We start from the raw sequence: 27,384 nt of genomic DNA on the forward strand, positions 1-27,384 counted from the left end.
CCACTAGAGGGAGCTCCCTGTATACAGATACATGATAAGATCCTGTCTGCAGTCACCACTAGAGGGAGCTCCCTGTATACAGATACATGATAACATCCTGTCTGCAGCTACCACTAGGGGGAGCTCCCTGTATACAGATACATGATAACATCCTGTCTGCAGTCACCACTAGGGGGAGCTCCCTGTATACAGAGATACATGATAAGATCCTGTCTGCAGCCACCACTAGGGGGAGCTCCCTGTATACAGAGATACATGATAAGATCCTGTCTGCGGCCACCACTAGGGGGAGCTCCCTGTATACAGAGATACATGATAAGATCCTGTCTGCAGCCACCACTAGGGGGAGCTCCCTGTATACAGAGATACATGATAAGATCCTGTCTGCAGTCACCACTAGGGGGAGCTCCCTGTATACAGAGATACATGATAAGATCCTGTCTGCAGCCACCACTAGAGGGAGCTCCCTGTATACAGATACATGATAACATCCTGCCTGCAGCCACCACTAGGGGGAGCTCCCTGTATACAGAGATACATGATAAGATCCTGTCTGCAGTCACCACTAGGGGGAGCTCCCTGTATACAGAGATACATGATAAGATCCTGTCTGCAGTCACCACTAGAGGGAGCTCCCTGTATACAGATACATGATAAGATCCTGTCTGCAGCCACCACTAGGGGGAGCTCCCTGTATACAGAGATACATGATAAGATCCTGTCTGCAGTCACCACTAGGGGGAGCTCCCTGTATACAGAGATACATGATAACATCCTGTCTGCAGCTACCACTAGGGGGAGCTCCCTGTATACAGATACATGATAACATCCTGTCTGCAGTCACCACTAGGGGGAGCTCCCTGTATACAGAGATACATGATAAGATCCTGTCTGCAGCCACCACTAGGGGGAGCTCCCTGTATACAGAGATACATGATAAGATCCTGTCTGCAGTCACCACTAGGGGGAGCTCCCTGTATACAGAGATACATGATAACATCCTGTCTGCAGCTACCACTAGTGGGAGCTCCCTGTATACAGATACATGATAACATCCTGTCTGCAGTCACCACTAGGGGGAGCTCCCTGTATACAGAGATACATGATAAGATCCTGTCTGCAGTCACCACTAGGGGGAGCTCCCTGTATACAGAGATACATGATAAGATCCTGTCTGCAGTCACCACTAGGGGGAGCTCCCTGTATACAGATACATGATAACATCCTGTCTGCAGTCACCACTAGGGGGAGCTCCCTGTATACAGAGATACATGATAAGATCCTGTCTGCAGCCACCACTAGAGGGAGCTCCCTGTATACAGATACATGATAAGATCCTGTCTGCAGTCACCACTAGAGGGAGCTCCCTGTATCCAGATACATGATAACATCCTGTCTGCAGCTACCACTAGGGGGAGCTCCCTGTATACAGATACATGATAACATCCTGTCTGCAGTCACCACTAGGGGGAGCTCCCTGTATACAGAGATACATGATAAGATCCTGTCTGCGGTCACCACTAGGGGGAGCTCCCTTTATACAGAGATACATGATAAGATCCTGTCTGCAGTCACCACTAGAGGGAGCTCCCTGTATACAGATACATGATAAGATCCTGTCTGCAGCCACCACTAGAGGGAGCTCCCTGTATACAGATACATGATAACATCCTGCCTGCAGCCACCACTAGGGGGAGCTCCCTGTATACAGAGATACATGATAAGATCCTGTCTGCAGTCACCACTAGGGGGAGCTCCCTGTATACAGATACATAAGATCCTGTCTGCAGCCACCACTAGGGGGAGCTCCCTGTATACAGAGATACATGATAAGATCCTGTCTGCAGTCACCACTAGGCGGAGCTCCCTGTATACAGAGATACATGATAAGATCCTGTCTGCAGCCACCACTAGAGGGAGCTCCCTGTATACAGATACATGATAACATCCTGTCTGCAGTCACCACTAGGGGGAGCTCCCTGTATACAGAGATACATGATAAGATCCTGTCTGCAGCCACCACTAGAGGGAGCTCCCTGTATACAGATACATGATAAGATCCTGTCTGCAGTCACCACTAGAGGGAGCTCCCTGTATACAGATACATGATAACATCCTGTCTGCAGCTACCACTAGGGGGAGCTCCCTGTATACAGATACATGATAACATCCTGTCTGCAGTCACCACTAGGGGGAGCTCCCTGTATACAGAGATACATGATAAGATCCTGTCTGCAGCCACCACTAGGGGGAGCTCCCTGTATACAGAGATACATGATAAGATCCTGTCTGCAGCCACCACTAGGGGGAGCTCCCTGTATACAGAGATACATGATAAGATCCTGTCTGCAGCCACCACTAGGGGGAGCTCCCTGTATACAGAGATACATGATAAGATCCTGTCTGCAGTCACCACTAGGGGGAGCTCCCTGTATACAGAGATACATGATAAGATCCTGTCTGCAGCCACCACTAGAGGGAGCTCCCTGTATACAGATACATGATAACATCCTGCCTGCAGCCACCACTAGGGGGAGCTCCCTGTATACAGAGATACATGATAAGATCCTGTCTGCAGTCACCACTAGGGGGAGCTCCCTGTATACAGATACATGATAAGATCCTGTCTGCAGTCACCACTAGAGGGAGCTCCCTGTATACAGATACATGATAAGATCCTGTCTGCAGCCACCACTAGGGGGAGCTCCCTGTATACAGAGATACATGATAAGATCCTGTCTGCAGTCACCACTAGGGGGAGCTCCCTGTATACAGAGATACATGATAACATCCTGTCTGCAGCTACCACTAGGGGGAGCTCCCTGTATACAGATACATGATAACATCCTGTCTGCAGTCACCACTAGGGGGAGCTCCCTGTATACAGAGATACATGATAAGATCCTGTCTGCAGCCACCACTAGGGGGAGCTCCCTGTATACAGAGATACATGATAAGATCCTGTCTGCAGTCACCACTAGGGGGAGCTCCCTGTATACAGAGATACATGATAACATCCTGTCTGCAGCTACCACTAGGGGGAGCTCCCTGTATACAGATACATGATAACATCCTGTCTGCAGTCACCACTAGGGGGAGCTCCCTGTATACAGAGATACATGATAAGATCCTGTCTGCAGTCACCACTAGGGGGAGCTCCCTGTATACAGAGATACATGATAAGATCCTGTCTGCAGTCACCACTAGGGGGAGCTCCCTGTATACAGATACATGATAACATCCTGTCTGCAGTCACCACTAGGGGGAGCTCCCTGTATACAGAGATACATGATAAGATCCTGTCTGCAGCCACCACTAGAGGGAGCTCCCTGTATACAGATACATGATAAGATCCTGTCTGCAGCCACCACTAGAGGGAGCTCCCTGTATACAGAGATACATGATAAGATCCTGTCTGCAGTCACCACTAGAGGGAGCTCCCTGTATCCAGATACATGATAACATCCTGTCTGCAGCTACCACTAGGGGGAGCTCCCTGTATACAGATACATGATAACATCCTGTCTGCAGTCACCACTAGGGGGAGCTCCCTGTATACAGAGATACATGATAAGATCCTGTCTGCGGTCACCACTAGGGGGAGCTCCCTTTATACAGAGATACATGATAAGATCCTGTCTGCAGTCACCACTAGAGGGAGCTCCCTGTATACAGATACATGATAAGATCCTGTCTGCAGCCACCACTAGAGGGAGCTCCCTGTATACAGATACATGATAACATCCTGCCTGCAGCCACCACTAGGGGGAGCTCCCTGTATACAGAGATACATGATAAGATCCTGTCTGCAGTCACCACTAGGGGGAGCTCCCTGTATACAGATACATAAGATCCTGTCTGCAGCCACCACTAGGGGGAGCTCCCTGTATACAGAGATACATGATAAGATCCTGTCTGCAGTCACCACTAGGCGGAGCTCCCTGTATACAGAGATACATGATAACATCCTGTCTGCAGCTACCACTAGGCGGAGCTCCCTGTATACAGATACATGATAACATCCTGTCTGCAGTCACCACTAGGGGGAGCTCCCTGTATACAGAGATACATGATAAGATCCTGTCTGCAGCCACCACTAGAGGGAGCTCCCTGTATACAGATACATGATAAGATCCTGTCTGCAGTCACCACTAGAGGGAGCTCCCTGTATACAGATACATGATAACATCCTGTCTGCAGTCACCACTAGGTGGAGCTCCCTGTATACAGAGATACATGATAAGATCCTGTCTGCGGTCACCACTAGGGGGAGCTCCCTGTATACAGAGATACATGATAAGATCCTGTCTGCAGCCACCACTAGGGGGAGCTCCCTGTATACAGAGATACATGATAAGATCCTGTCTGCAGCCACCACTAAGGGGAGCTCCCTGTATACAGAGATACATGATAAGATCCTGTTTGCAGCCACCACTAGGGGGAGCTCCCTGTATACAGAGATACATGATAAGATCCTGTCTGCAGTCACCACTAGGGGGAGCTCCCTGTATACAGAGATACATGATAACATCCTGTCTGCAGTCACCACTAGGGGGAGCTCCCTGTATACAGAGATACATGATAAGATCCTGTCTGCGGTCACCACTAGGGGGAGCTCCCTGTATACAGAGATACATGATAAGATCCTGTCTGCAGCCACCACTAGGGGGAGCTCCCTGTATACAGAGATACATGATAAGATCCTGTCTGCAGCCACCACTAGGGGGAGCTCCCTGTATACAGAGATACATGATAAGATCCTGTTTGCAGCCACCACTAGGGGGAGCTCCCTGTATACAGAGATACATGATAAGATCCTGTCTGCAGTCACCACTAGGGGGAGCTCCCTGTATACAGAGATACATGATAAGATCCTGTCTGCAGCCACCACTAGGGGGAGCTCCCTGTATACAGAGATACATGATAAGATCCTGTCTGCAGTCACCACTAGGGGGAGCTCCCTGTATACAGAGATACATGATAAGATCCTGTCTGCAGCCACCACTAGGGGGAGCTCCCTGTATACAGAGATACATGATAAGATCCTGTCTGCAGTCACCACTAGGGGGAGCTCCCTGTATACAGAGATACATGATAAGATCCTGTCTGCAGCCACCACTAGGGGGAGCTCCCTGTATACAGAGATACATGATAAGATCCTGTCTGCAGCCACCACTAGCAAAAAAACCAAGGCCAGTCCACCAGTTAGTATGAGTGTAACATGTTAGCAATTCCTAGTACTGAGCACCCGAGCATGGTAGTCCCCACTCATTACTAATTACTACAATGGAGCAGCCGAGCATGGTAGTGCCCGCTCATCACTAGTTACCAGTACTGAGCACCCGAGCATGGTAGTGCCCGCTCATCACTAGTTACCAGTACTGAGCACCCGAGCATGGTAGTGTCCGCTCATCACTAGTTACCAGTACTGAGCACCTGAGCATGGTAGTGCCCGCTCATCACTAGTTACCAGTACTGAGCACCCGAGCATGGTAGTGCCCGCTCATCACTAGTTACCAGTACTGAGCACCCGAGCATGGTAGTGCCCGCTCATCACTAGTTACCAGTACTAAGTACCCGAGCATGGTAGTGCCCACTCATCACTAGTTACAAGTACAGAGCACCTGAGCATGGTAGTGCCCGCTCATCACTAGTTACCAGTACTGAGCACCCGAGCATGGTAGTGCTCGCTCATCACTAGTTACCAGTACTGAGCACCTGAGCATGGTAGTGCCCGCTCATCACTAGTTACCAGTACTGAGCACCCGAGCATGGTAGTGCCCGCTCATCACTAGTTACCAGTACAGAGCACCCGAGCATGGTAGTGCCCGCTCATCACTAGTTACGAGTACTGAGCACCCGAGCATGGTAGTGCCCACTCATCACTAGTTACCAGTACTGAGCACCCGAGCATGGTAGTGCCCGCTCATCACTAGTTACCAGTACTGAGCACCCGAGCATGGTAGTGCCCGCTCATCACTAGTTACCAGTACTGAGCACCCGAGCATGGTAGTGCCCGCTCATCACTAGTTAACAGTACTGAGCACCCGAGCATGGTAGTGCCCGCTCATCACTAGTTACCAGTACTGAGCACCCGAGCATGGTAGTGCTCGCTCATCACTAGTTACCAGTACTGAGCACCCGAGCATGGTAGTGCCCGCTCATCACTAGTTACCAGTACTGAGCACCCGAGCATGGTAGTGCCCGCTCATCACTAGTTACCAGTACTGTGCACCTGAGCATGATAGTGCCCGCTCATCACTAGTTACCAATACTGAGCACCCGAGCATGGTAGTGCCCGCTCATCACTAGTTACCAGTACTGTGCACCTGAGCATGATAGTGCCCGCTCATCACTAGTTACCAGTACTGAGCCCCCGAGCATGGTAGTGCCCGCTCATCACTAGTTACCAGTACTGTGCACCTGAGCATGATAGTGCCCGCTCATCACTAGTTACCAGTACTGAACACCTGAGCATGGTAGTGCCCGCTCATCACTAGTTACCAGTACTGAACACCTGAGCATGGTAGTGCCCGCTCATCACTAGTTACCAGTACTGAGCACCCGAGCATGATAGTGCCCGCTCATCACTAGTTACCAGTACTGAACACCTGAGCATGGTAGTGCCCGCTCATCACTAGTTACCAGTACTGAACACCTGAGCATGGTAGTGCCCGCTCATCACTAGTTACTACAATGGAGCATTCACTGGTCATTCGTTGTCACTAGAACATGTTGGTATTTTGTGTCCGGTTGTCCTCTGCTCGCGGTTTCTCTTCTGGAATGTGAGGTTGCAGGAATCCGGTGTTTGCAGCAGGGTTGGATGTTTTCTGGAGGAGTCTGGGGAGCGTCATCCTCTTATCCCCTCTTCTGCTTCTGTAAACTCTGCATCCTGCTTATATACAGCGAGAGGTGGTCCCGGTAATCAGCGCCAATGTGCAGGGACACACGTATGTGGCGCAAAACATGGGACCATAACACAACTGTTACTGAAGTCACCGCCTCTTCCCAGCCTCGTCCACACATCACCAGGGTAAGGAGCACTGTGTGGCCTCATTTCAGCGGTAATCTGCAGGTTGTGCCTTCACCCCGTGTCTTCTCTTTCGGGGGACTCTCTGCAGGTTGTGCCTTCACCCCGTGTCTTCTCTTTCGGGGGACTCTCTGCAGGTTGTGCCATCACCCCGTGTCTTCTCTTTCGGGGGACTCTCTGCAGGTTGTGCCATCACCCCGTGTCTTCTCTTTCGGGGGACTCTCTGCAGGTTGTGCCTTCACCCCGTGTCTTCTCTTTCGGTGGTCTCTCTGCAGGTTGTGCCTTCACCTCGTGCCTTCTCTTTCGGGGGACTCTCTGCAGGTTGTGCCGTCACCCCGTCTCTTCTCTTTCGGGGGACTCTCTGCAGGTTGTGCCTTCACCCCGTGCCTTCTCTTTCGGGGGTCTCTCTGCAGGTTGTGCCGTCACCCCGTCTCTTCTCTTTCGGGGGACTCTCTGCAGGTTGTGCCTTCACCCCGTGCCTTCTCTTTCGGGGGTCTCTCTGCAGGTTGTGCCATCGCCCCGTGTCTTCTCTTTCGGTGGTCTCTCTGCAGGTTGTGCCGTCGCCCCGTGTCTTCTCTTTCAGGGGTCTCTCTGCAGGTTGTGCCGTCGCCCCGTGTCTTCTCTTTCAGGGGTCTCTCTGCAGGTTGTGCCGTCACCCCGTCTCTTCTCTTTCGGTGGTCTCTCTGCAGGTTGTGCCGTCGCCCCGTCTCTTCTCTTTCGGTGGTCTCTCTGCAGGTTGTGCCGTCACCCCGTGTCTTCTCTTTCGGGGGACTCTCTGCAGGTTGTGCCGTCGCCCCGTGTCTTCTCTTTCAGGGGTCTCTCTGCAGGTTGTGCCGTCGCCCCGTGTCTTCTCTTTCGGGGGACTCTCTGCAGGTTGTGCCGTCGCCCCGTCTCTTCTCTTTCGGTGGTCTCTCTGCAGGTTGTGCCGTCACCCCGTGTCTTCTCTTTCGGGGGACTCTCTGCAGGTTGTGCCGTCGCCCCGTGTCTTCTCTTTCAGGGGTCTCTCTGCAGGTTGTGCCGTCGCCCCGTGTCTTCTCTTTCAGGGGTCTCTCTGCAGGTTGTGCCGTCGCCCCGTGTCTTCTCTTTCAGGGGTCTCTCTGCAGGTTGTGCCGTCGCCCCGTGTCTTCTCTTTCAGGGGTCTCTCTGCAGGTTGTGCCGTCGCCCCGTGTCTTCTCTTTCAGGGGTCTCTCTGCAGGTTGTGCCGTCGCCCCGTGTCTTCTCTTTCGGGGGTCTCTCTGCAGGTTGTGCCGTCGCCCCGTGTCTTCTCTTTCGGGGGTCTCTCTGCAGGTTGTGCCGTCGCCCCGTGTCTTCTCTTTCGGGGGTCTCTCTGCAGGTTGTGCCGTCGCCCCGTGTCTTCTCTTTCAGGGGTCTGCAGGTTGTGCCGTCACCCCGTGCCTTCTCTTTCAGGGGTCTGCAGGTTGTGCCGTCAGCCCGTGCCTTCTCTTTCAGGGGTCTGCAGGTTGTGCCGTCGGTTGGTGTCTTCTCTTTCGGGGGACTCTCTGCAGTTTGTGATGTTGGTCGGTGTCGCCACTTTCGGGGGTCTCTGCAGGTTGTGCCGTCGCCCCATGTCTTCTCTTTCGGGGGACTTTCTGCAGGTTGTGATGTTGGTCGGTGTCGCCTCTTTTGGGGGTCTCTGCAGGCTGTGCCGTCTCCTCTTTGGGGGGAGTCTCTGCAGGTTGTGCCATCTCCTCTTTCGGGGTCACCTCCTTTATTGGTGCGTTGGGGGTTCAGTGCTGGGTGTATAGTTGTAATGAATGTGCTGAGGACAGATATTTCGGGATTAGTCGGTGTCCAGCAATCTTTGCTCGGCTCATATCTGGCAGGAGATTGCAGCTTTACCTTTCCATTTAGCTGCGGCTGCTCCTGTTTAACCCTTCCCTCTCTCCCAGGTAACAGGAGGAAGGAGGGTTGCTGGAGTTTATTGGTTTCTACAGATCTAAAGACCCGGAGCAGCAGGAGAGACCCCCGCCGCCGTCTATTCAGATTGTTTGGTGTCAGTTTTGCAGTTTTCACCATTCTTCACCATTTTCATCATCTCTGCTTTCTCTCAGTGAATGACTATATTGTGGCCGTGGGGGAGCCCCTAAGTGTGACCTCTGGTAACTTAACTGCGGGAGCACTGTGTCGCTGTGTCCCACAGTTCGGCAATCCAGCAGCGGGTTCAGCGGTGGTCACACTTGGCACTATGTTGTGAATTTTGGTGACCTTACTGACGTCACCGCTCTTCCAACCCCCCTCCCCGCTGCCCTCACTGCCGGGGCCCCCCCGCTGCCCTCACTGTGTCCCAGGAGTGCAGTGATCAGTCCATTTTCCATCACTGCAGAATCTGGATGTAGCAGAGCCGAGGGCGTTGTGTGGATTAGGTCGGACCTGTGGGGGTGTTTTGGGAGTTAATAAATTGGTGAAAGAGGGTATAGGTTTTTTTTTACTACTATTTAAAATGAAGGATTTTTGTGTTTTTCTTTCTTTTTACTTACAGGGTTAGGGTTGGTAATGGGGAAGGGTCTCATAGACTCATTTGTATTACACACCCATGGCTTCATGGCAGCTGTGATTTTTGACAAGTAACAGCTGATATCAACCCCATATATTACCACATCAGGGCAATGAGATGAGCAGGGTAAAGCGCCACAATTGGTGCATCTAATAGATTCAACAATTGTGGGGTGGCTGCGTGCTGCTATTTTTAGCTGGGGAGGACCCAATAACCATGGACCTCCCCAGCCTGATATTACCAGCCCCAGCTGTCTGCATTATCTGTGCTGGTTATCAAAAATAAACAGGGACCCACGTTGTTTTTTGAATTATTTATTTAAATAATAAAATAAAATGTCGTGGGGGAGTTTCTATTTGTGATAATCAGACAAGATAAAGCAGACGTCCTGGGAGGGTCCACACGGAAATTATTTGAGAATTTTAGATTCACTATTCGTGATAAATGCATGAATAATCCAAAGCTGAATATTTCACTATTCACCCATCAGTAATCAGCACAAATCACTCCTCTCTCCTGAGACTTTGTTTCTGTGGCTGGAAATCCTATCATATGTGGTCGGGCGTTACAATGTAACAATGTAACAGTATGGAGAAGCTTTGTGGACAGAAGAGAGGACTGTGCAGACTGGATACATTGTACCAAACCCTCAGCTGTGAGCCGCTACGTATAAATATGGATCTGTTCACTGACAGTAAAGTGTGAGATGTATCAAGAATAAATGAATTTCGTTTTTAGGATTATCTGTTGAATTTCTGCCTTTATTATCCTCAGCTGGAGCAGCGCCATCTGGTGGACGGAGCGACCCTGAAAAACTGCCTCAGGTAAATCATCGTACGGTCCGAGGGTCACAGATTCCACAGATTTCCCGCTTCTGCCCCTTCAGATTGTCAGATCTGTGCAGAGCTCTATAGAGTAACACCAGCATTATATACAGATCTGCGGGCGACCCCCAGGGGCTTCATGGGGGGGGGGGGTCATGGGACCTCTTGGTGAGTGTTCCTTCTCTGGTGACGGGGTCCCTTTAAGAGATGTTTGCCCAAAATCATTATGATGGGCTCCTGGGCTGCAAAGGGCCCATATACTTTCCTTGCACAGGGGCCCATATACTGTCCTTTCACAGGGGCCATATACTGTCCTTTCACAGGGGCCCATATACTGTCCTTTCACAGGGGCCCATATACTGTCCTTTCACAGGGGCCCATATACTGTCCTGTCACAGGGGCCCATATACTGTCCTGTCACAGGGGCCCATATACTGTCCTGTCACAGGGGCCCATATACTGTCCTGTCACAGGGGCCCATATACTGTCCTGTCACAGGGGCCCATATACTGTCCTGTCACAGGGGCCCATATACTGTCCTGTCACAGGGGCCCATATACTGTCCTGTCACAGGGGCCCATATACTGTCCTGTCACAGGGGCCCATATACTGTCCTCTCACAGGGGCCCATATACTGTCTGCTCACAGGGCCCATATACTGTCCTTGCACAGGGGCCCATATACTGTCCTTGCACAGGGGCCCATATACTGTCCTTGCACAGGGGCCCATATACTGTCCTTGCACAGGGGCCCATATACTGTCCTCTCACAGGGGCCCATATACTGTCCTCTCACAGGGGCCATATACTGTCCTCTCACAGGGGCCATATACTGTCCTCTCACAGGGGCCATATACTGTCCTCTCACAGGGGCCATATACTGTCCTCTCACAGGGGCCCATATACTGTCCTCTCACAGGGGCCCATATACTGTCCTCTCACAGGGGCCCATATACTGTCCTCTCACAGGGGCCCATATACTGTCCTCGCACAGGGGCCCATATACTGTCCTCGCACAGGGGCCCATATACTGTTCTTTCACAGGGGCCCATATACTGTTCTTGCACAGGGGCCATATACTGTCCTGTTACAGGGGCCCATATACTGTCCTGTTACAGGGGCCCATATACTGTCCTGTTACAGGGGCCCATATACTGTCCTCGCACAGGGACCCATATACTGTCCTGTTACAGGGGCCCATATACTGTCCTCGCACAGGGACCCATATACTGTCCTTGCACAGGGGCCCATTTATTGTCCTGTTACAGGGGCCCATATACTGTCCTGTCACAGGGGCCCATATACTGTCCTGTCACAGGGGCCCATATACTGTCCTCGCACAGGGGCCCATATACTGTCCTCGCACAGGGGCCCATATACTGTCCTCGCACAGGGGCCCATATACTGTCCTCGCACAGGGGCCCATATACTGTCCTCGCACAGGGGCCCATATACTGTCCTCGCACAGGGGCCCATATACTGTCCTCGCACAGGGGCCCATATACTGTCCTCGCACAGGGGCCCATATACTGTCCTCGCACAGGGGCCCATATACTGTCCTCGCACAGGGGCCCATATACTGTCCTCGCACAGGGGCCCATATACTGTCCTCGCACAGGGGCCCATATACTGTCCTCGCACAGGGGCCCATATACTGTCCTCGCACAGGGGCCCATATACTGTCCTCGCACAGGGGCCCATATACTGTCCTCGCACAGGGGCCCATATACTGTCCTCGCACAGGGGCCCATATACTGTCCTCGCACAGGGGCCCATATACTGTCCTCGCACAGGGGCCCATATACTGTCCTCGCACAGGGGCCCATATACTGTCCTCGCACAGGGGCCCATATACTGTCCTCGCACAGGGGCCCATATACTGTCCTCGCACAGGGGCCCATATACTGTCCTCGCACAGGGGCCCATATACTGTCCTTTCACAGGGGCCCATATATTGTCTTTTCACAGGGGCCCATTTATTGTCCTCTCACAGGGGCCGAAATACTGTCCTGTTACAGGGGCCTATATATTGTCCTTATACTGGGCCCCATATACTGTCTTTTCACAGGGGCCCATATACTGTCCTGTTACAGGGGCCCATATACTGTCCTGTTACAGGGGCCCATATACTGTCTTTTCACAGGGGCCCATCTCTGTGTCCGCGGTGCTCCTGTGCCTCCATTCTTCTGGCCCTAGATCTCCACCCTGCGCTGGACGCTGCGCTCCTCCGTTTTCTGCACGGCCGCCTCCTCCGCCATGACGTGAGTCTTTTGTATCCTCAGATGGATCAGCCTCTCCACCATCTCCGCCGCCAGATTAAACACCATGGCGAGCCAGGCCAGGCCGAAGATGATCCACAGCGCCGCCAGGCTCCGGTAGATGGAGATGTAGTGCTTGTTGGGGTCGGTTCCTGGGAACGACATTAATAAACATATTTATCATCGCACCGGATTTATCCACGCGACGTGCACAATAAGGACATCACATCCTGACTCCAGTCACCACCAAACCTGCATCCACAACTGCTGGGGTCTATGTACCTCATATAACGTCTTCTACCCCAGTTACATCCAGTAGTGATTTGTGCTATGACTATTTCACATTCTCTGCCTCCGGTTCGGCCACACATACATTGCACAGTGTTCACACTCACATTCTCCGCCTCCGGTTCGGCCATACATACATTGCACAGTGTTCACAGACATTCTCCGCCTCCGGTTCGGCCACACATACATTGCACAGTGTTCACACTCACGTTCTCCGCCTCTGGTTCGGCCAGACATACATTGCACAGTGTTCACACTCACATTCTCCGCCTCCGGTTCGGCCATACATACATTGCACAGTATTCACACTCACGTTCTCCGCCTCCGGTTCGGCCATACATACATTGCACAGTGTTCACACTCACATTCTCCGCCTCCGGTTCGGCCATACATACATTGCACAGTGTTCACACTCACATTCTCCGCCTCCGGTTCGGCCATACATACATTGCACAGTATTCACACTCACGTTCTCCGCCTCCGGTTCGGCCACACATACATTGCACAGTGTTCACACTCACATTCTCCGCCTCCGGTTCGGCCACACATACATTGCACAGTATTCACACTCACATTCTCCGCCTCCGGTTCGGCCACACATACATTGCACAGTATTCACACTCACATTCTCCGCCTCCGGTTCGGCCATACATACATTGCACAGTATTCACACTCACGTTCTCCGCCTCCGGTTCGGCCACACATACATTGCACAGTGTTCACACTCACATTCTCCGCCTCCGGTTCGGCCACACATACATTGCACAGTGTTCACACTCACATTCTCCGCCTCCGGTTCGGCCACACATACATTGCACAGTGTTCACACTCACGTTCTCCGCCTCCGGTTCGGCCACACATACATTGCACAGTGTTAACAGACATTCTCCGCCTCCGGTTCGGCCATACATACATTGCACAGTGTTCACACTCACGTTCTCCGCCTCCGGTTCGGCCACACATACATTGCACAGTGTTCACACTCACGTTCTCCGCCTCCGGTTCGGCCACACATACATTGCACAGTGTTCACACTCACGTTCTCCGCCTCCGGTTCGGCCACACATACATTGCACAGTCTTCACACTCACATTCTCCGCCTCCGGTTCGGCCATACATACATTGCACAGTGTTCACACTCACGTTCTCCGCCTCCGGTTCGGCCACACATACATTGCACAGTGTTCACACTCACGTTCTCCGCCTCCGGTTCGGCCACACATACATTGCACAGTGTTCACACTCACGTTCTCCGCCTCCGGTTCGGCCACACATACATTGCACAGTGTTCACACTCACGTTCTCCGCCTCCGGTTCGGCCATACATACATTGCACAGTGTTCACACTCACATTCTCCGCCTCCGGTTCGGCCACACATACATTGCACAGTGTTCACACTCACATTCTCCGCCTCCGGTTCGGCCATACATACATTGCACAGTGTTCACACTCACATTCTCCGCCTCCGGTTCGGCCATACATACATTGCACAGAGTTCACACTCACATTCTCCGCCTCCGGTTCGGCCACACATACATTGCACAGTGTTCACACTCACATTCTCCGCCTCCGGTTCGGCCACACATACATTGCACAGTGTTCACACTCACATTCTCCGCCTCCGGTTCGGCCATACATACATTGCACAGTGTTCACACTCACGTTCTCCGCCTCCGGTTCGGCCATACATACATTGCACAGTGTTCACACTCACGTTCTCCGCCTCCGGTTCGGCCACACATACATTGCACAGTATTCACACTCACATTCTCCGCCTCCGGTTCGGCCACACATACATTGCACAGTGTTCACACTCACATTTTTGTGCCGCTTTTCTCCAGGATTGAAACTTATTGAACTTTGCAAATCACTTTATTTAGTGTTTTGGCTTCAGTCCTGTAAAAAAATATCTTTGCATCCAAGTGTCCTCCGAGCCCCGGCGGCCTCCTTCCCACCGGTGTACTGTACTCCATTACTGTGCACTGGGAGTGCTCGCCCTGGCACCGGAGCGGGGGGGGGGGTGCGGGCTCTGGCACCGGAGGAGGGGGAGTGCGAGCCCTGGCACCGGAGGCGGGGGGCTGCGGGCTCTGACACCGGAGGAGGGGGAGTGCGAGCTCTGGCACCGGAGGAGGGGGAGTGCGAGCCCTGGCACCGGAGCGGGGGGGGTGCGGGCTCTGGCACCGGAGGAGGGGGAGTGCGAGCCCTGGCACCGGAGGCGGGGGGCTGCGGGCTCTGACACCGGAGGAGGGGGAGTGCGAGCTCTGGCACCGGAGGAGGGGGAGTGCGAGCTCTGGCACCGGAGGAGGGGGAGTGCGAGCTCTGGCACCGGAGGAGGGGGAGTGCGAGCTCTGGCACCGGAGGAGGGGGAGTGCGAGCTCTGGCACCGGAGGGGGGGGGCGCGAGCGAACGGTGGTTTATTGAATTTTACCTCCCAAACATCCATCAGAATAAGCCTTGGTTCACATTAATCCTGTGCCCCCTGCCGAGACCACCGTGTGGATTTCATGTAAATTCCCAAAAGCCGCAATTCAGACGGAAGCACCGACTATAATGAGGCGATGGGGGCGCTCTGTTCTGTGCCGCGCTCTGTTCTGTGCCGCGCTGTGTTCTGTGCCGCGCTCTGTTCTGTGCCGCGCTCTGTTCTGTGCCGCGCTCTGTTCTGTGCCGCGCTCTGTTCTGTGCCGCGCTCCTCCGGGGACGTCCCGTCATTTTATTCATCTCTTTAGCTCTCAAGTGCAGATGACTAAAAAGCTGGAGACCCCGGAACAGACGCCAGAGGCCAAAGGGTCTGCATCCGCCTTCATAGCCAGTTTCAGCTGAATCACATTTTTGGAGACTTTAGACAATGACCCCAATTCCTCCGAGTACAACACAAGCTCCGAGCCTCACACTGAGCGATCAATAAATGTAATGTACCCAAAATGTTACCAATAAAACCCCTAACCTATCCCACAGAAAACCAGCCCCGCTCAGGTCCGACATCTGTCACTGGGATCATATTACTCCAATCACATCCAGAGCTGCAAATCACATTACTCCAATCACATCCAGAGCTGCAAATCATTACTCCAATCACATCCAGAGCTGCAAATCACATTACTCCAATCACATCCAGAGCTGCAAATCATTACTCCAATCACATCCACACCTACAAATCACATTACTCCAATCACATCCACACCTGCAAATCATATTACTCCAATCACATCCAGAGCTGCAAATCATATTACTCCAATCACATTCAAAGCTTCAAATCATATTACTCCAATCACATCCAGAGCTGCAAATCACATTACTCCAATCCCATCCAGAGCTCCAAGTCATATTACTCCAATCACATCCATACCGGCTAATCATATTACTCCAATCACATCCATACCTGCAAATCATATTACTCCAATCACATCAAAGCTCCAAATCATATTCATATTACTCCAATCACATCCAAAGCGACAAATAATAATCATATTACTCAATCACATCCAGAGCTGCAAATCACATTACTCCAATCACATCCAAAGCAGCAAATCATATTACTCCAATCAAATACAGAGCTGCAAAGCATATTACTCCAATCACATCCAAAGATCCAAATCATAATCATATTACTCCAATCACCTCCAAAGCTGCAAATCCTATTACTCCAATCATATACAAAGCTGCAAATCACATTACTCCAATCACGTCCCAACCTGACAATCACATTGCTCCAATCACATACAAAGCTGCAAATCACATTACTCCAATCACATCCAGAGCTGCAAATCATATTACTCCAATCATATCCAAAGCTCCAAATAATATTACTCCAATCACATCCAGAGCTGCAAATCATATTACTCTAATCACATGAAAAGCTGCAAATCACATTACTCCTATCACATCCAAAGCTCCAAATCATATTACTCCAATCACATCCAAACCTGTGAATTACATTACTCCAATCAGATAAAAAGCAGCAAATCATATTAAGGCCGCTTTACACGCTGCGATATCGTTACCGAGATTGCTAGCGTGCGTATCCGCCCCTGTCGGTTGTGCGTCACGGGCAAAATGGGCCTGTGGCGCACAACATCGCTCGGCCCGTCACACATACTTATCTGCATAGCGATGTAGCTGTGACCGGCGAACCGGGGGCGGTTCGTTCGATGTCACAGCGACGTCACTGAGCAGCTGCCCAATAGAAGCGGAGGGGCGGAGATGAGTGGGATGTAACATCCCGCCCACCTCCTTCCTTCCTCATTGCGGGCGGCCGCAGGTAAGGAGAGGTTCCTAGTTCCCGAGGTGTCACACGGAGCGATGTGTGCTACCGCAGGAACGAGGAACAACCAGCGTCCTGCAACAGCAACGATATTTGGGAAATGAACGAGCAATGTCAACGAGCAACGATAAGGTATTTTACATCATTAGCGGTCGCTCGTACGTGTCACACGCAACGACATCGCTAACGAGGCCGGATGTGCGTCAAGAATTCCGTGACCCCAACGACATCTCCTTAGTGATGTCGTTGCGTGTAAAGCGGCCTTTACTCTAATCACACAGAGAGCTGCAAATAATATTACTCCAATCACATCCAAACCAGCAAATCATGACTCCAATCACATAAAAAGCTGCAAATCATATTATTCCAATCACACCCAGAGCTGCAAGTCATATTACTCCAATCACATCCAAAGCTGCAAATCATATTACTCCAATCACATCCAGAGCTTGAAATAGTATTACTCCAATCACATCCAGAGTTGCAAATCACATTACTCCAATCACATCCAGAGCTGCAAGTCATATTACTCCAATCACATCCAGAGCTGAAAATCCTATTACTCCAATCACATGCAGAGCTGAAAATCTTATTACTCCAATCACATCTAGAGCTACAAATCATATTACTCTAATCACATAAAAACCTGCATATCATATTACTCCAATCACATCCAAACCTGCATATCATATTACTCCAATCACATCCAAATCCTATTACTTCAATCACATCCAAAGCTACAAATCATATTACTCCAATCACATCCAGAGATGCAAATCCTATTACTCCAATCATATCCAGAGCTGCAAATCATATTACTCCAATCACATCTAAAGCTGCAAATCATATTACTCCAATCACATCCAGAGCTCCAAATCATATTACTCCAATCACATAAAAAGCTGCAAATCATATTACTCCAATCACATTCAGAGCTGCAAATCATATTACTCCAATCATATCCAGAGCTGCAGATGCTTCCTCGCTTAGATTGTCCTTGGAGTTGGCTGCGCTGATGGAGTTGCCTTTAGTGATCAGATCCGGATTTTGCTGATATTTACCTAGTACATAGTCCCCAAAGCCGATGGTGCTGAGAGTGATGAAGGCGAAGTAGAATCCCTCCCCGTAGCTCCAGCCCTCCACATAGCTGAAGATCATGGGGGGGAAGACGAGGAAGAGCAGCGAGCCGGTGGTGAGGAAGAGGCCGATGATCATCACCTTCATCACCTGCAGGGCAGAGACAAGGGTCACTATTGCTCGGGGCAGCTGATTGTGGGAGCACACACTATGTACACACCTGTACAATCTTTTGATCCCTATAGAGCCCCGTACACACCTGTGTGGTCCTTTATAGAGCCCTGTACACACCTGTGCTATTCCTATAGAGCCCTGTACACACCTGTGTGATCGCTATAGAGCTGTGTACACACCTGTGCAATCCCTATAGAGCCGTGTACACACCAGTGAGATCCCTATAGATCCCTGTACACACCTGTGCAATCCCTATAGAGATGTGTACACACCTGTGTGATCCCTATAGAGCCCTGTACACACCTGTGTGATCCCTACATAGACCTGTACACACTTGTGTGATACCTACAGAGCCCTGTACACACCTGTGTGATCCCTATAGAGCCCTGTACACACCTGTGTGATCCTTATAGAGCTGTTTACAAACCTGTGCAATCCCTATAGACCCGTATACACACCTGTGAGATCCCTATAGAGCCCTGTACACACCTGTGCGATCGCTATAGAGCCCTGTACACATCTGTGTGATCCCTATAGAACCCTTTACACACCTGTGTGATTCCTATAGAGCCGTGTACACACCTGTGCGATCGCTATAGAGCTGTGTACACACCTGTGTGATCCCTATAGAGCCCTGTACACACCTGTGTGATCCCTATAGAGCCCTGCACACACCTGTGTGATCCCTATAGAGCCATGTACACACCTGTGTGATCCCTATAGAGCCATGTACACACCTGTGTGATCCCTATAGAGCCATGTACACACCTGTGTGATCCCTATAGAGCCATGTACACACCTGTGTGATCCCTATAGAGCCATGTACACACCTGTGTGATCCCTCTAGAGCCATGTACACACCTGTGATCCCTATAGAGCCATGTACACACCCGTGTGATCCCTATAGAGCCATGTACACACCCGTGTGATCCCTATAGAGCCATGTACACACCCGTGTGATCCCTATAGAGCCCTGTACACACCCGTGTGATCCCTATAGAGCCCTGTATACACCTGTGTGGTCCCTATAGAGCTGTGTACACACCCGTGTGATCCCTATAGAGCCCTGTACACACCTGTGTGATCCCTATAGAGCCCGGTACACACCTGTGTGACCCCTATAGAGCTGTGTACACACTGAGATTTTGGACATGTAGTTACCCCTGAGCCGTCCGGATCCTGCGAGCACCTGCCCAGGGCGATCAGATGGGCGTTCAGGCCTTTCCCGATCTGGTTGAGAAACGCCACATTCAGCGGGATGCCGAAGAGCGCGTAGAAGACGCAGAACACCTGACCGGCCACTGTGCTGGGGTACAAGTTACCGTAACCTGCCGGGAAACCGGAAAAAATATTATAGAACGGCAAAATCAATGCAGAAATTAATGTGTTAATAAAATGAAAGCAATTTTTGGGATTAACTCTTAAGCCTCGCCTTCATTATCCAAGTCATACAAAATGTCAAAACGTTACAATTTGGTTCAATTTGCCAAAATCACTGTGACAGCGCGTACGGGCGCAGAGCATTGTGGGGGCACACTCATGTCACTCAGCAGATTCCCCCCAGTGACCCCTGTGGTGCATTATGGGTAGGCAGAGCATTTTATTACCAGTCCTGCTCTTTGTGTCACCACTAGGGGGAGCTTTATATCCAGTCCTGCAGACTCCCGTAATGCGGATTTACCTATCGTAGTGATGACAGTTCCAGCAAAGAAGAAGGAGTTGCTGAAGTCCCAGTTACTGGGGTTCGTGGCATTCCCTTTGGGGTTCAGCCCCTTGTCCCAGGCTTCCATGATGATCTGTAAATGGGAAGAGAGAAGTCACAAGTCGAGATCCGTCCCTTTAAATGATGCAGGAATCAACTAGATCTGGGAAGCAAGTGGGTCACAGTGGTCTTCATAGCCGGGGTGAGCGACCTGTGGAGAGAGGGGGGTGAGCAGGACCCCATCATTACGTGTTAGAGGGGATGTTTGTAGATTAGATTGTCAGCTCTGATGACCCAATAACAGGGTGATCAAGAAACAAATGGGGACGGCACCACCTTGAATAAATAGATTATGGAAGTGTGCTCCAACCCATAAATAAAACATAGAACACAACACATGGGAAAGAGTGGGCACAACTACACCAAACATGTACTGGAAAATCCAGAATAATGGAATGAAGCAAGAGGAGTCCCTTGTTGCATGCAAAAAGTGTGAAAAAGTTTATTAATAACACAGAGAAATAATATTAAGAACACTTAAAACTGGGAAAGATCAAAGGGGTGATCCACCCATGAACAGTTTAGCACATCACCACTGAAACCTCATGGAATAATACAGATGGAATAAATCACATAGGCTCAAAAATAACAGTACCAGAGAACAGTATACAGCAATACATAGTCACCAAATGTAGGACTAACATAAATATGGTACAGATCAGAGAGAGCCAATACAATACCAGATGAGTAAATAGTGAGAGAGGAAGTGTGGGTGCGCCTGCCCCACGCGTTACGCCACCATGTGTGGCTTCATCAGGGGACCCTGTGGCGTAACGCGTGGGGCAGGCGCACCCACACTTCCTCTCTCACTATTTACTCATCTGGTATTGTATTGGCTCTCTCTGATCTGTACCATATTTATGTTAGTCCTACATTTGGTGACTATGTATTGCTGTATACTGTTCTCTGGTACTGTTATTTTTGAGCCTATGTGATTTATTCCATCTGTATTATTCCATGAGGTTTCAGTGGTGATGTGCTAAACTGTTCATGGGTGGATCACCCCTTTGATCTTTCCCAGTTTTAAGTGTTCTTAATATTATTTCTCTGTGTTATTAATAAACTTTTTCACACTTTTTGCATGCAACAAGGGACTCCTCTTGCTTCATTCCATTATTCTGGATTTTCCAGTACATGTTTGGTGTAGTTGTGCCCACTGTTTCCCATGTGTTGTGTTCCAATAACAGGGTGGGCAGCACATGGTGGGCTCCATATTCCACCGTGGCCTCAGTAACCTCATCTGCTGCCATTGCTCCCAGTACCACTCTCAGCATATCGTCCCCCATCTCCCCCCTGTGGCCCTCGGTGCTGGGGCCGTGTACTCCGGACCCTGCGCGTTATCATTTTAGCCTCTGGTGGTCTCACTGGGCACTTCTTGGATGTGGTGTGACTTGGTACTTAATATCTATTCGGCGGTCTTCAATAATGAAGGGATTAAGATCGCCAAATATCTAATATCCCTGGAGGATCCCTGTGTCCTATCTGTTCCAGCACAGTGCAGGGTGCACAGCGGGGGTCTCAAGCCTGTGGGGTGCACGGCGGGGGTCTCGGGTATGTGGGGTGCATGATGGAGGTCTCAGGCATACAAGGTGCACAATGGGGGGCTCAGGCATGCAGGGAGCACAGCGAAGGTCTCGGGCATGCTGCGTCTACGTCAGGGGTCTCTGGCATGTGGGGTGCACAGCGATGTCTCGACCATGCAGGGTGCATCGTGGGGGTCTCCGGCATGCAGGGTGGGGTCTTGGGCATACAGGGTGCATTGTGGGGGGTCTCAGGCATTCAGGGTGCACAGTGGGGGTCTCGGGCCTGCGGGGCGCACGGCAGAGGTCTCGGGCATGCAGGGTGAACGGCGGGGGTCTCGGGTATGTGGGGTGCACGGCGGGGGTCTCGGGCCTGCGGGGTGCACGGCGGGGGTCTTGGGCACGCAGGGTGCACAGCGGAGGTCTCGGAAATGTGGGGTGCACGGCGGGGGTCTTGGGAATTTGGGGTGCATGGCGGGGGTCTCGGGCATGTGGAGTGGACGGCACGGGTCTCAGGTTTGCAGGGTGCATGGCGGGATGTCGGGCATGTGGAGGTAGGGGTCTCAGTTTTGCAGGGTGCACGGCGGTGGTCTTGGTCATGTGGAGTGCATGGCGGGAGTCTCGGGCATGTGGAGTGCACGGCAGGGGTCTTGGGTATTTGGGGTGCATGGCGGGGGTCTCGGGCATGTGGAGTGCACGGCAGGGGTCTCAGGTTTGAAGGGTGCACGGCGGGGGTCTCGGGCATGTCAAGTGCATGATGGGAGTCTCAGGCATGTGAGGTGTACGGAGGGGGTCTCAGGCATGTGGAGTGCATGGAGGGGGTCTCGGGCATGTGAGGTGCACGGAGGGGGTCTCGGGCATGTGGAGTGCATGGAGGGGGTCTCGGGCATGTGGAGTGCATGGAGGGGGTCTCGGGCATGTGTAGTGCATGGAGGGGGTCTCGGGCATGTGTAGTGCATGGAGGGGTCTCGGGTATGTGGGGTGAACGGAGGGGTCTCGGGTATGTGGGGTGAACGGAGGGGTCTCGGGTATGTGGGGTGCACGGAGGGGTCTCGGGTATGTGGGGTGCACGGAGGGGTCTCGGGTATGTGGGGTGCACGGAGGGGTCTTGGGTATGTGGGGTGCACGGCGGGGGTCTTGGGCATGCAGGGTGCACGGAAGGGGTTTCGAACATGTGGATTGCACGGCAGGGGTCTCAGGTTTGCAGGGTCTCGGCCAGCTCAGTGGCTCATCATTATTGTCCTCCCGCCAGGTCGCCCTCTGACCGGTCCTTGATTCTGGGTCCTGTGCTCGGATGCATCGTATTGATCCCGGAATCTTATTTGTCTTTCTTGGTTACAGATTTGTTGGCACCTGAATACGCTGGCACCGGCCGCCATCATTAATGTTTATCTCAATGACCTTTGAGAAAATCCTACAAGGAAATGTCACATAAAGGAGCCGGGACGCTGCGAACGCGAGGATCGTCTGTCAGGGTCTCGTGGGGACACATATACCGGGATGGGGGACGTTAGTGCTGGATTATTACATAATGAAGGGGGGAGGGGCGACTCGTGTGTCTTTATAGGATTACGGACATTTTTTGGTACGGGAGATGTCAATGACGTTCTCCTGACATGGGGGGGGGGGGGGGGCGTCACCGTCACATTTCATGCAATACATTCATCACAATGAGATTTTGTTGCGGTTTACTCTCTCTGGTTCGGATAAAAGGATTGATTTATTTGGACCTTAGTTTGATGGGAGATGGGACAGCACAAAGGGTTAATTAAAACCATTATAGAAAACCCATAAGACATAAGTGGGAACAGTACACGTAGGCGAGGCACGAAGCATTCTATAAGATCCATACCCCGGAGAGTTTATTCGTGATGACGGCGATTGCTCCAGTGAAGATTCCTTCCATGATGACATTTTGTTTGTAGCCTTAGGCCGCAGTCACACTTGCGAGTTTCTCGCAGTAGAGCAATGGGAGAAAATCTCGCATTGGAATCGGACACATGTTAGTGAATGATTCAGCTCGCATCTGCGATTTTTTTCTCAGTCCAAATCGGACTGAGAAAAAAAATCTCAGCCTGCTGCGTTTTGGAGAGTTTCCCGCCCGAGTCTCTCCAATGCAAGTCTATGGGAGCGTGTAAATAAACGGATGTCACGGGACGGCACTCACCATCCTAGTGACATCCGATTTTCTAAATACATTTCTCGCATGTTTCAGAAAACACTGGAAACGAACGATGTCTCACAATGTCTGTCAATCTCTATCTCTGTCAGTCGGTCTCTATTCTCTCTCTGTCGGTCGGTCTCTCTATGTCTCTATCTCTCTCTATGTCCATGTCGATCTATCCCTCCCCCCCTCTCTCATACTCACCGATCCCCGATCACCGGCGCGGCGCTGCACGGCTGTCACACTGCTCCGGCGGCTTCTCCTCTTTTGAAAAAGCCGGCCGCTCATTATTCAATCTCGTATTCCCTGCTTTCCCCGCCCACCAGCGCCTATGTTTGGTTGCAGTCAGACACGCCCCCCACGCTGAGTGATAGCTGTCTCACTGCACCCAATCACAGCCGCCGGTGGGCAGGTCTATATCATGCAGTACAATAAATAAAAAATTAATTAAAAAAAAAGACGTGTAGTCCCCCCCAATTTTGATACCAGCCAGGGTAAAGCCACACGGCTGAAGGCTGGTATTCTCAGGATGAGGAGCTCCATGTTATGGGGAGCCCCCCCACCCTAAAAATATCAGCCTGCAGCCGCCTGGAATAGCCGAATCCATTAGATGCGACAGTCCCAGGACTGTACCCGGCTCATCCCGAATTGCCCTGGTGCGGTGGCAATCAAGGTAATAAGGAGTTAATGGCAGCAGCCCATAGCTGCCACCAAGTCCTAGGTTAATCATGACAGGCGTCTCCCCGAGATATCTTCCATGATTAACCTGTTAGTTAAAGAAAATAAACACACACATCCAAAAAATCCTTTATTTGTAATAAATGACAAAAAAAACCCCTCTTTCACCACTTTATTAAAGTCCCAAAATACCCTTCCAGGTCCGACGTAATCCACAGAGGTCCCACGACGCTTTCAGCTCTGCTACATCGGAAGCTGACAGAGAGCAGTCACAGACCACGACCGCTCTTTGTGAGCTCCCCACAGCAACTGAAGTGAGTCGCGCTATCAGCGATGACATCACTCAGGTTACCCGCGGCCACAGATCTCATCAGGAGGACTTCAGCTGTGGCTGCGGGTAACCTCAGTGACAGCACCGCTGATAGCGCAGATCACTTCAATCACTCAGGGGATTTGCGGTCACCAGTGAGACAGACAGAGCCGTGGGATGACAATGAAGTCGGGTGACGTTCATCCGACTTCATTCTGATCATGCGGCTCTGTCTGTGGCTGCTGTCAGCGGCCATTCAGCTCTGCTACATGGCTCTGTCTGTGTCTGCTGTCAGCGGCTATTCAGCTCTGCTACATGGCTCTGTCTGTGTCTGCTGTCAGCGGCTATTCAGCTCTGCTACATGGCTCTGTCTGTGTCTGCTGTCAGCGGCTATTCAGCTCTACTACATGGCTCTGTCTGTGTCTGCTGTCAGCGGCTATTCAGCTCTGCTACATGGCTCTGTCTGTGTCTGCTGTCAGCGGCCATTCAGCTCTGCTACATGGCTCTGTCTGTGTCTGCTGTCAGCGGCTATTCAGCTCTACTACATGGCTCTGTCTGTGTCTGCTGTCAGCGGCTATTCAGCTCTGCTACATGGCTCTGTCTGTGTCTGCTGTCAGCGGCTATTCAGCTCTGCTACATGGCTCTGTCAGTGTCTGCTGTCAGCGGCCATTCAGCTCTGCTACATGGCTCTGTCAGTGTCTGCTGTCAGCGGCCATTCAGCTCTGCTACATGGCTCTGTCTGTGTCTGCTGTCAGCGGCCATTCAGCACTGCTACATGGCTCTGTCTGTGTCTGCTGTCAGCGGCCATTCAGCTCTGCTACATGGCTCTGTCTGTGTCTGCTGTCAGCGGCTATTCAGCTCTGCTACATGGCTCTGTCTGTGTCTGCTGTCAGCGGCCATGTAGCAGAGCTGAATGGCAGATGACAGCTGCTGAGAATAAAAACGGATCACATACGCATCAAACACGGATTGCACATGGACTGCAATCAATTGAAAAATCACAGAATAGCATTGCAGTTGCATTGCACACTGATCATAGCGTGAACAGAGCTCATGCTACTTTCTAGCATGAGACTCGGACCGATTTTACACGCACAAGTGTGATTCCAGCCTAGGCTACATGCACACACTGCAACCCAAACAGCAACCCAAACTTCAACCAAAACTTCAACCAAAACTTCAACCAAAACTTCAACCAAACTGCAACCAAAACCGTAACCAAAACTGCAACCAAAACTGCAACCAAAACTGCAACCAAAACTGCAACCAAAACTTCAACCAAAACTTCAACCAAAACTGCAACCAAAACTGCAACCAAAACTGCAACCAAAACTGCAACCAAAACTGCAACCAAAACTGTAACCAAAACCGTAACCAAAACTGCAACCAAAACCGTAACCCAAACTGCAACCCAAACTGCAACCAAAACTGCAACCAAAACCATAACCAAAACTGCAACCAAAACCGTAACCAAAACTGCAACCCAAACTGCAACCAAAACTGCAACCAAAACCATAACCAAAACTGCAACCAAACTTCACCCAAAACCGTAACCAAAACTGCAACCAAAACTGCAACCCAAACTGCAACCCAAACTGCAACCAAAACTGCAACCAAAACTGCAACCAAAACTGCAACCAAACTGCAACCCAAACAGCAACCAAACTTCAACCAAAACTGCAACCAAAACTGCAACCAAACTGCAACCAAACTTCAACCAAAACTGCAACCAAAACTGCAACCAAAACCGTAACCAAAACTGCAACCAAACTGCAACCAAAACCATAACCAAAACTGCAACCAAAACTGCAACCAAAACTGCAACCAAACAGCAACCAAAACTGCAACCAAAACTGCAACCAAAACTGCAACCAAACAGCAACCAAAACTGCAACCAAAACTGCAACCAAACTGCAACCAAAACCATAACCAAAACTGCAACCAAAACTGTAACCAAACTGCAACCAAAACTGCAACCAAAACTGCAACCAAACTGCAACCAAAACTGCAACCAAAACTGCAACCAAAACTGCAACCAAACAGCAACCAAAACTGCAACCAAAACTGCAACCAAACTGCAACCAAAACTGCAACCAAAACCGCTAACAAACTGTAACCAAAACTGCAACCAAAACTGCAAGCAGTGGCGTAGCAAAGGAAGGGGGGGCGGAGGTGGCGGTCCGCCCCGGGCAGCACGTGTCAGGGGGGCGGCATTTTGGGGATAAAAAATAGAATAATATAGAAGAAATAAAGAGATAAGTAATAGAAGCCTAAGTAAGATGTGCCGCCCCCGCTTGACGTTAGGCTGCATAAAATTGACATATTAGCTTATAGAAAAGGGCCATCCGCAGCTGCATTCCTGAACATCTTTAAATTCCATTCTTAGTACCGAGGTTAACCTCGCCCGATGCAGCCCCACTGCGCTGCCAGCTTCCTCTATGATTGGCTGCACGTGCTAGCGAGGTGGGTTCGTGCCGCTGAAGACATCCAAATTTGATTGTAGTTCCATGAAAAATAAATATTTAATGGCTTTCCGGATTTTTG

At 51.0% G+C, this 27,384-nt stretch overlaps 1 protein-coding gene and 1 long non-coding RNA gene across 2 annotated transcripts in view; one reads left to right on the plus strand and one right to left on the minus strand.

Annotated features, from left to right (window-relative positions):
• LOC142295885 (uncharacterized) overlaps positions 1-12,763 on the plus strand; it is a 44,404-nt gene extending 31,641 nt beyond the window's left edge. Inside the window, exons 4-5 of the long non-coding RNA XR_012751559.1 lie at positions 10,299-10,348; positions 12,630-12,763. This is a non-coding gene — a long non-coding RNA (uncharacterized LOC142295885). The remainder of the gene's footprint in view (positions 1-10,298; positions 10,349-12,629) is intronic.
• Positions 12,210-27,384, minus strand: part of KIF6 (kinesin family member 6) — a 286,491-nt gene continuing 271,316 nt past the window's right edge. Inside the window, exons 19-22 of the mRNA XM_075338997.1 lie at positions 20,088-20,202; positions 19,568-19,734; positions 18,217-18,382; positions 12,210-12,757 (exon numbers count right to left, since the gene is read on the minus strand). Coding sequence (XP_075195112.1) covers positions 12,540-12,757; positions 18,217-18,382; positions 19,568-19,734; positions 20,088-20,202 — 666 coding nt within the window. The 3' untranslated portion in view covers positions 12,210-12,539. The remainder of the gene's footprint in view (positions 12,758-18,216; positions 18,383-19,567; positions 19,735-20,087; positions 20,203-27,384) is intronic.

This window comes from Anomaloglossus baeobatrachus, chromosome 3, assembly GCF_048569485.1.
Source record: "Anomaloglossus baeobatrachus isolate aAnoBae1 chromosome 3, aAnoBae1.hap1, whole genome shotgun sequence".
In the NCBI taxonomy this organism is placed as follows: Eukaryota; Metazoa; Chordata; class Amphibia; order Anura; family Aromobatidae; genus Anomaloglossus; species Anomaloglossus baeobatrachus.